Below are 10,293 nucleotides of genomic sequence, written 5' to 3' on the forward strand. Positions count from 1 at the left end.
ACAAGCAGCCATTGTTGGCATATTACTGTTGCAATACAGGTAAAAGGTAAATTCTGTTTATTTTTACCTGGTTCCATTCTACATTGGACACCGACTAAATGATGGAAAGATATTTCCTGTACTAACGGTTAGCTAGCAGAAAATTTCATTAGAGTACTCTGTGTCTCATTTTGCTTGGTTAATGAGCTGATTAAGCTCACTTAACTTCTTCAATTACACTGCTGTTAACTGCATGTATTAAATACAAGCAAGCAACACGGGTGCTTTACATACCCTGTAAGAGTAACAGTAAGAAAGCAGATCACTACCTACAGGCATTTTACCACTAATCTGCTCATTTGTTATGCTGATAAAGAAACAAAAAAATCTTTCCTCAATTGCTTCATAAAATTCTGACAAGCTTACCCTAAGTAAACCAACAACATGTAAAATACTTAAGGTAAATACTGTACTAGCTACAAAGCTAATACAAAGACCGATATGCTTCTCATAGTTAGTTTTCAGCATGTTTTGGCTTGGTTTATAACAGTAAAGCTTCAAAAGAGAAGCCTGAGACATCTAAAAGGAGAGAAAATAAATTGTTGTCTGATCTCAGTAATTTTTATGTTAGCAAAAAAACATGTTTGTGTCAGGTCTCCTTCATAATACTGAACATACAATCCAAAAGTTGGAATTACAACTGGTTTTAAAACTCTGTCAAGATCTTTCATTGCTAAAGCTTCAAAATATTCTGTACAAGTCGATTTTCTTGAAATCCATGAATGGGATTTATGGTTTTCCCAGTGAGTTCTCAGCTCTCAGTTGGAACCTATTCCACCTGCTTTTTGGGAAAGGGCTGTGGGTGCACACTGGGATAGTTAGCATTGCCCCAGTCTCTCTTCCCAAATGATATGATACTCTCTGCAGCTGGGAGAGAATTCCAATTTGCAACTCCCTGAGCTGATGTAGTCACACAATGTAATTTCCAGTTCCACCTTCCAACAAAAGAAGAAATACTGGCATTCTACCTGCCCTGGACAAAACAAGCAGAGATAGGCACTTGAGTAGAAAGCATGCAAACCTTTTCTTCCTATATGAAATCTGTAGAGGAAATTTTCCTTTTTCCTTGTGTGTTTCAGCTTTCCAAAAGAATCTCAATTTAAGTGCGAATCAACAGAAATGGCACAAACCCAGCATTATTTTAAAAAAAAGAGTATTAAAAAGAAGCATATTTGGCTAGTTCCTTCTCCATCTCAGAATACTGCTCTTTGAGGCGCTCCATAGCTCTTCTGTGCTCTTCATCCACCTCTGCTTGTTTCTTTTGTTGTTCTTTCATGAATTCCTCACAGTGGGCGACGCGCTTCTCTTCACGAGCCATCAGCTTGTCTGCCTGAAACTGAGGAGGAAAATGAGAAGTTTTAACAATCATTTCCAGATTAAAACAGAGGGCTTAATGAGATACACGTAACTCTAGAGTACCAGAGAAACTGGGCTTCTACTTCAGCAGAGGAAAGAAAAATGAGCAAGAAAATATATGAAAAGTTGAAACCAAAAAGAAAACGTTTATTTTTACAAAGTATAGTCAATCCAAAACAAATGGTGAAATGTATACAATTCTATTAATACCACAGGATTAGCAACAATAGCTTTTCTATACTACAGCCTGGTGAAAAATAATTAATTAAATGTTTGGAAAGACATTTTAAAGTTACTAGTTCACTTCGTTCACTTCTGTTAGTTTCTGAAGATCATACTTTGCTCCTAAAGATCATTATTTGCTCCTCTGACTATCGACTGTTAGAAATACTCTAAGCAGCTGATATAAATCTCTATTATTTCACAAATACTTTCTTTTAAAATGAACTTCTGATTTTGGGAACATGGTATTCAGCACTTTTAGCCCCTTTATTATAAAAAAATAAACCAGGACATGGACACTACTTCACTGCTTTTTTTTTTTTTCTTTCAGTTTTTCTTCTCACACAGACTCAGGGAGTTCACTGTTCTGAAAGTAACCAAAAGAGAAAGAATTTAAATAAAATATATCTAGTTTTCAATTAAGTGGTCTGAAAAAAACTCAAAACTACATCTAATACAGAAGCACGGGCAGGTTTGTGCTATATATGATACAGACTAAAAAAGCACTGGAGCATGACCACGAAGAAAATGCTAGGCCTATTATGTTTTATAGTTGTGAATGCTGGACAAAATAAAACTTGAAGAGAGTTACATACTCCATTATTTAGGTATACATGCATTACTGGAGCTTAAAGGATCCACTTCAACAGTCTAGACAACATTTGAGGTTTTATGTCAAATATATGTAAATAGAATGCTTCTACATTTCACAGCAAACTATCATGGTTAATAAAACATGTATAAATTACATGTCAGCCAACCCTCAACTTATTGCTTCTCTTTTCTTGTTATTTGCTATTTTCCTCTTGAGTGTGTCATTTAAAAAATAAAGTTTTACATTCTTGAATACATTTTTCAAACTAGAAATAAACTACATTTCTATTTTACCACAATGCTTATATATACTAGTCTTGATGAAAACCTCTAACACAAAAAAGAAAGAGGGAAATAGAGTATAACAACATGGATATTCAATGTTTTTAAACTTGCAGTTTGTGTTTCTGCTTTGGCCTGATAGCACTCACTGGGACTAATGTCCTCCTTTACAAGTAAGTTATTTTTTGCCTTATGCTTTCATACTGCTTGGCTTTTGGTAAGCCTGATTCTTTTCACGCCTGTCTTGAAAAAACAAAACAAAACAAAATAATCCCCCACCCCCCATAAATCTAGCTATCTAGAAAGGGAGACCATACACAAGTCAAAAGGAGACACACTTCTGTGGTTTGCTTGAATGGATATTAAGTCTGGCCTCCTTATATTATAAATGCCAAAGTTGCAATAAAACTAGGGGGTTCTTATATTGGCTCCATTTCTCAGCAAAAGAGAGGATTAATCTGTTTTGTATTTTCTTTTTTCTTTTTCTTTTTTTATTTATAATACATTAGCAATTATTATTTTTCATGTATAGTGCTTCTGTAGGAATAAATACTACCATACATGTTCAATAGCCACCTGGGATTTTTGTCAACTAAAGGTAATGGCAACCCATTTAGGTATTCAACACACACTGTGTGTTGCTCTTTAAAATAACACATTGTGGGCTAATTATACCATTTTCGCCATGCAGCATTTTATAAACATTGTAACAACATGATACCAAGATCCATTTTGTTTGCAACAGATGGCAGTATCAGCAAAAAACTAGTGGGTACTACTAGTTCAACGGGTATCCCACTTCATATTCAACAGGTTTTGAAACTGTCAGCACATCAGAGGCTTACTCATAGGATTACACAGCACCTTCCCAAAACACACTTCAGCCAGACTAACCCACACTCCTCACAACAGGAATAGTTTGTAAGGAACATGAAACTCAAGTTGCTACCTGCTACTTTGATTGTCGTTGCGCCATTTCTACCCAAGAATATAAAATGATTTACCTGGTAAAACAACTGCTGATGTTTATAGAACACGAGATAGCGAAGTTCAGTTTATAAAAAAGTCAGTGGTCTAATTCCTTTCTCCTCCTCAAGAACCTTGTGCCTTTCTCTGCACAATCAGTCTTTAGCTTGTTCTGGCACAACAGAAGTGACATTAAGAAATAAAGGGATAATAGCAGCCAGGCTATGTACATTGTCTAAACTGTGCCTAACTAAAAATTTAACAGCTGAGCACTAATGTAAATGCTTAGTTTTTACATACATAAAGGCAAGCAGTATTCTACCAAAATATTAATTAATTTTTAGAGTAATATTTATGTTGGAAATTAAGTAACTCTATATAATTGTGAGTTACACCTTTAACAAAGTTGCAGATCGGAATACACAATTTAGAAAACAGCAACATTAAATGAAGACATGCTAGAGCAAGCAAGTAAGAGTAACAAGAAATACCAATTAAAAGACAACAAGGACTTGAATACTGTTTACACTCTCCCACTCTCGTAATGATTTGGAACACCACACTGCAGAAGCTCAGTGCACACCTCAGGCACTGCAGCTCTCCTTCCTGGGAAACTCAACTGTTCTCAGCAGCACTTCAGATCATAAACACTGATGACTGCTGAGTGGCTATGTCTGTGTGTGCAACACAGTCAAAATCTTGAAACCAATATTCTAAATCCTGCCAAACAGGTGTGTGAACAGGAAAAATAAAGTGTGATCCTTAATGGATGCAGATCTTACAGTGCAGATGTTTCAACCAAAGCAGATGAACTTGAAGTGCTAACTTGCTTCATACTAGAAGTTAAAGAAACCCTGCAGGAGAGACCTATGAGTGCTACAGCTGTGGGTTAAGCTTCACTGAGCACTCAAATCTTGTTAGGCATCACAGAACAACAGTATGAGAGAGAAATCCTGACCAAAGACAGATTCCTCCTACACCTACAAGACCAACCTGCAACAGATACCAGCCCTGGAGCTAAGGTACTATAAAGGCTGCCCTTCCCCAAGGCTGTCTCCTAACAGCTGCTACCATGGTGCAGAGCCCTTCACTTAGCAGACCATCACCAAGAGTCTCTTGAGGATGCAGACTTCTGTGTAAGGACATTGACACCTAGTGGCACCAGCCACCAAAAGACTCCGTTTCTTGCACAGAAAATGACTTATACACCTCAGCTCTGCAAGTATCCTTTCAGGTATGCCCCATACTGAGCCTTCTCACCACAATGCTCTCCACTCCTACCACAACTTCTTCATATTCAGTGCTATTAACTTCACTGCTTTATTCCACTGACCACAACACACACATCTGAATTCATCAAGTCAATGACTCATGTCAAATATCTTACCTTCCAGGTCAAACAGTAATCTGAAGACCTTCAGTAGCTGGGCCTCTGTAGGTGCCATATGACACATTAAGAGACTAAGAAATTGAAATTTCCTTCGTGTACTGATGCTCAGTTAGGGAGAATGTCTGTCTTATCACAGAACACAAAAATACAATATGCTTTCTGAAAAAATACATGTTTATATTTCAGAAAAGTAGAAGACTGGATTTTTCTGAAGTCTAGAAAGTACTTGCAGTAGTAATAACTTCTGATCTGTTAAAATTTGTATTTTTTACTGGTATAAAGAAGGAAATTATGCCTGCATGTTTGAAAATGCAGGTACAGTTGCATGAGAAAGTAATCCCTTTTTCCACAATATAAAATATAAATATATATTTGGAAGAACAGTAATTCAACGTTAATTTTCGTTACTTTTAAACCTGTAATTTCGAAAGACCAACCCAACTAAGTAAAAAATAAATGGAAATAAATTCTGGCCCATGCACAGTCAGCAAAACACTTAAAATGAAATAAAGATTTACAGAATTGCCAGACTGCTGAAAACTTTTAATTACAAATTTTGTCTTCCTGGTAGTGATTCAAAACCCAGGAACAGACACCTTGATTTTTAGTTTTTATTATTTCTGTTTTCAGGGCTCCCAACTGGAGAAACCCTAACTTGTAAGCTAACAAAATATCATGAAGAAGAGTACATACAAACATGAAAAACAGTATACTTCATAGAACAGCTGTTCAGAAAATAGCTTACATTCCTACTCTTTTGTCATTTAAAATGACTATTAAAACAAACAAAAACCTGTAAAATAACTGTAGTCTAAACTTACAAGTAAAAAACCCAACCAATCAAACAGGATGAACACAAGTTCTGTCTGATTTCATCAAGTTTACCCTTTAAGTCAGACATAATTATAAACTACAAAACAGCACCTAATAAGCCCAGCATAGTCATCTCAGAAAAAAAATAAAGTTCTACTGTTCTCCTCTTCCAGTTGAGAAGTATCAATGAAATTGTAACTGTATGAATATATCAGCAGACGACAAGAAGACAGTATTATGACACCATGTTCAGGTTTCAAAACAAAGTGTGTTGTTCTTAGGTAAAACTTCTTAAGCTTTGTAATATGGGAAGTTTGCTGTGTGAACTAAAGTATGCAGACAGATGTACCTGAGCCAAGAGAAAGGCTTAGGCAATTCATGATGCTGTATGGCATTGGTACAATATTTAGCCAGGATCCAAAAAAGAGTCTCAATACTCAGCTCCAAATTATCATGTTTTAAGCATTAGGCAATGCAACATTTCTCACCACACTGCAGATTTCTATTTGAACCAAAACATCATTTAATTGTCAGCAACTGTACATTATGCTTTAGGCTTTTACCATCTGCATTACTGCCTGGTACTTACTATTACCCACTGCACAGGAAAAAAAACCTTTTTCTCTACCTGAGAAGATCTAAAGATAGTAAAAATAGTATTTCTCCATGGCTGTTAATTTGGCAAGATTTGGGTAGATTTTTCTTTGTTCATCAGAGAATCATCTTCTCGCCCCCAAAGATGCTCAGTACTCCAGCTCTATCCTCCTCTGTTGTTTCTAACTCCAGACCACACTAATAAAGCTTTGTCCTGTTTTTTAGTACTTTTTTTGTAAGATACTGAGACATCAATAAATTTGGAAGATTTTCAGCCTTCATGTTAATATAAAAAGTTTTGAGCTAAAACTAGTTTTCATGAAGTTTGATTTAAAGTTTCATAATCTGGTTTAAATACAAACCAAAGCCTGTCTAAATGACAAACATAGTTGCTGCCTTATTAATTCCTGTTCTGGGAATTCCCTTTGGTGTGCTAGAAAGTTTAGATACTCAGGCAGTGACATCTTTCATACTTTTTTTATATCAACACCTAAGTTCAGACATTAGTTACTTGGAAAAAATCTAATCTGATTATGAAACCATTTTTTTCACTCAATAGTGCATACTGCTTGAACTTGAAAAGCCTTCTCATGTATAGCATTGACTCATATCAGTTGGCTGTATTTATTTCTAATGTTATTCTACTGTCATTTGCTCAAAAAGCTAACATTTGTAAAAACATTTTTTTTTCAGTAAACTTTGTTTTTAGACTATTGTTTGTTTTAGACTATTTTTGCTGAAATTAAAAAACCCAAACAAAACCCAAAAACACATTAAGAAAAAATCCCAAACAAAAAAATTGACCATTTGATGGAGATACAGGCTTTGAGACATGTTACCATGCTAGTAAGACTGTAATAGGAAGCATTAGGTAGCTTCCAGTATAAGCCTGTACCCTTCTACATAAAAATAAACAAATAAAAGAATGTATTAGACAGAAGTTTACAACATTTTTTGAAGTTTTCTCCCACAAGCTTGAAGTAAGCCACACCTTGAACTATGAAGGACATATTACTGATCTGGATAGGAAGACTACTCAACAAGACAGCAGATTCTATGAATTGTACTTTCAGTAACATTCCTGTAATCACAAATAACTTTACACTCTAGGCAAGAACGTGGTAGGGACATCATTTCCCATTTGTTACCTGGCTGATAACACCAGAACTGTTAAAAAAAGATAATTAGTAAAGCAAATAATCTTAAAATTTATTCTGTTCAGCAGAAACTGAATTAACTTCATCAAAGGGCTGCTAACCCTCATCAGTTGACACTAGACCTTACCAAAATGCGTATTTATTTTTTTTTCGGAACATGTGAATTCAGAAAGAAAAGTAAGGAAAAAGAATTTCTCTTCAAGTAGCTGAACTACAGTGACACCTTTTATCTATAATTTTTAAAAATTCTACTCACATCTGGAAAGTTTCAAGGCAAAAGCCTTACTATACAAGCTGAAACACTACAAATCCTTAATAGCTATTAGTAACGTTCCACTGCAGATGAAAAAAGATAAAATTGACTGGAAATACACAACTAATACTTTAAACAAAATAGTTACCATACTTATTAAGCAGCTGTTCATTTTATAAGTAATATTTTTTTATTAAAGTTTTACTTCAAACAGTAGCAGAACTGTAAGAATTTCCTACTTAACTTTCCTACCAATTCCTACACTAGTGTCAGGCACAAGCAGACTTTGTCAGGGTCCAGCAGTGTGCTGTTCACACAGTACCAGTATTCAGCTGCAACTGGACTGCCCATCTTCATCAAATACAAAAAGGAAAGAAAAACACAACTATCAGCTTACACAAATCAAGGTGCAGCTTGTTTTGAGTGATGGCCACAGAAACGTCTTCAGTTTTTCTGAACTGAATTATTATAAATAACATTTTGCAAGTAAAAAGATAACACAGGAACACAATCATGAAGGAGCAATGGGAAAACATGAAACCAATTTGTTGTGTTATTTTCCAAATTTTAGATTCAGAGCACATGTATTTCAGATGAGCAAAGTGTAGCCAACTGAAAAGATTCCAATGATTCGCATGTTCCTATAATATAGCCCTTCATTAAATAACCCATCCACAAGTGAAAAACACACTTCCTTTTCAGCAAGCAATATATATAAATATGGTCAATGTTCTCAGCTAACTAGGAAAGATTTACATTTCCATTCTGGTAGGTTAATAGCTGTTTTTTGTTCCACAGAAAATAAGGGTTTTTTTATATTTAAGCTTTCCCTGTATGTGACAAGTATTATAGTCTGAGCTAGAAGGGAAAATAGAGCAAAGGAAATGTAAAAAAAAAAAAGTTTCCATACATCAGGAGATTACAGGAGGAGCTAGTGATCCATTAACTTTGCAGTCCTAGAACATATATGCCTCTACAGTTTGCATTTTATAAGTGCAGAAATCACCCCAAAATAAGTTTTACTGCAAGTATATATAGTATTGAAAAATATGTGCTATACAGAAAGCAAGTAGACTTGCTGTAGAAGCACAAGACTCTTAGAAGACTCTTACTCTAGACATATTATAAAAATCTACCCATCCATCCTTTACCTTTCTCACTTCATGCTCCCTCTCTTGGAGTCTATGGATCATATCGTTGGCATCTTGCACTGAAATAACAAATGGAGGTAGGTCAGTCTGCTGTTCTAAATCAAAGAGAAACTCATTTGAAAGGGATTTAAAAGACATGAGCCTATTGCAAGTCAAAGATTATATTCCACTGCATCACTTAACTGTGCAAAATAGGTTTGTCAGTACTTGCAGAACATGCTTTACATTGTTAACTGTACTTAGACATATCACTGAGTTCAACCCTTGTGCCATCTAGAAGCCAAAAGAGAAAGGCAGCCAGGTCCTCCTGTGCTCATATTCCTTAGTGTTGCTGACAAGCTAGAGTGCACTACTCAGCACCTCAGAAGACATAAAAAACCCTCTCAAGTCAGTAGGTAGGAACAGGTGACCAAGTTCTATGTTTTAATTGGTTAGGTTTTCTCCTTATTTTTTCCCCATCAAATATAAAAAGTGATTTAATATAAACAATCTGCATGGAGAACATAAAGATGTTCTCCATGCTGGAGCCATGCTGGAGCCAGAATCTTCTCTCATGCGCGCATGGAGAACATAAAGATGTTCGCCATGCTGGAGCCAGAATCTTCTCTCATGCGACTAAGCCCAGAATAACTTGTCAATGGAAACAGGAACTGTATTCCTACGCAGGTTTGTTTTTTTTTTTTCCCTAACTTACTTAACACATAATTAATGCAGAATTATATAAACTAATTTTCCTAAAGCAGTCATTTCTCCCACTAAAATGTCCTAGCATCAAGAAATATTTACTATAATCTTAAAGCTGGTGACTTCTCACACCAGGAGGAAGGCTTCTGCCCCCCTGAGGACTTCCAATTAAAGAGCAGCTTCACTGCTCTCATCGCTGAGGAGCTGAGAGCACCAAAAACTGGTGCTCTCATCTGGTAGTTGAGCCTAAGCCAACTGAGACCATTAGAAGACAGAGGCGAGTGATAGTGTAACAGTGGGGGATGGAGGCTGGCCATCTGTGGATTTGTTTTGTCATCTAGGGAGGTTTGCTGCTTGCCAGGAGCTCACATTTGAGATGCCATAGAGAGGCTACCAAGGCTTGGACTATTATCCCTGGTGCTTTTCCATGTAAACCGGAGGTACTGCAGAGGTGACCTGAGAAATATCAGGAAAGACTACACGGATTTGGGCACAGTGGCAAAAGGCATAGAGGTCCAGGTGATGTTCTCCTCAACCTTCCTGGTGAGAGGGAACAATGGATTTTTTGGCACCAATGTCTGATTGCACAGTTGGTGTTGGCAATAGGGTTTCAGTTTCTACAAACGTGAGACCCATTCCGAGCATCATCAGCTGCTTGCAAGAGATGGGATCCACCTGAACAAATAGGGCAAAAGTACCTTCACCAGCAGGCTGGTCAATCTGGTAGGAATGGCTTTAAACTAGAAATGACAGGTGATGAAGTGATTCCTCAAAAAAAGAAAGGAAGCTAGG

General features: G+C 36.3%; 1 protein-coding gene across 1 annotated transcript in view; it reads right to left on the reverse strand.

Moving 5' to 3' along the window:
• Nucleotides 1-1,195: 1,195 nt before the first annotated feature.
• BLOC1S5 (biogenesis of lysosomal organelles complex-1, subunit 5, muted) overlaps nucleotides 1,196-10,293 on the reverse strand; it is a gene marked incomplete at its 5' end in the record, with an annotated part of 15,032 nt that continues 5,934 nt past the window's right edge. The window contains 2 exons of the mRNA XM_010000979.1: nucleotides 1,196-1,375; nucleotides 8,818-8,876. Of these exons, the coding sequence (XP_009999281.1) occupies nucleotides 1,196-1,375; nucleotides 8,818-8,876 (239 nt within the window). The remainder of the gene's footprint in view (nucleotides 1,376-8,817; nucleotides 8,877-10,293) is intronic.

Source organism: Chaetura pelagica, unplaced genomic scaffold, assembly GCF_000747805.2.
Source record: "Chaetura pelagica isolate M959 unplaced genomic scaffold, ChaPel_1.0 scaffold104, whole genome shotgun sequence".
Classification (NCBI taxonomy): Eukaryota; Metazoa; Chordata; class Aves; order Apodiformes; family Apodidae; genus Chaetura; species Chaetura pelagica.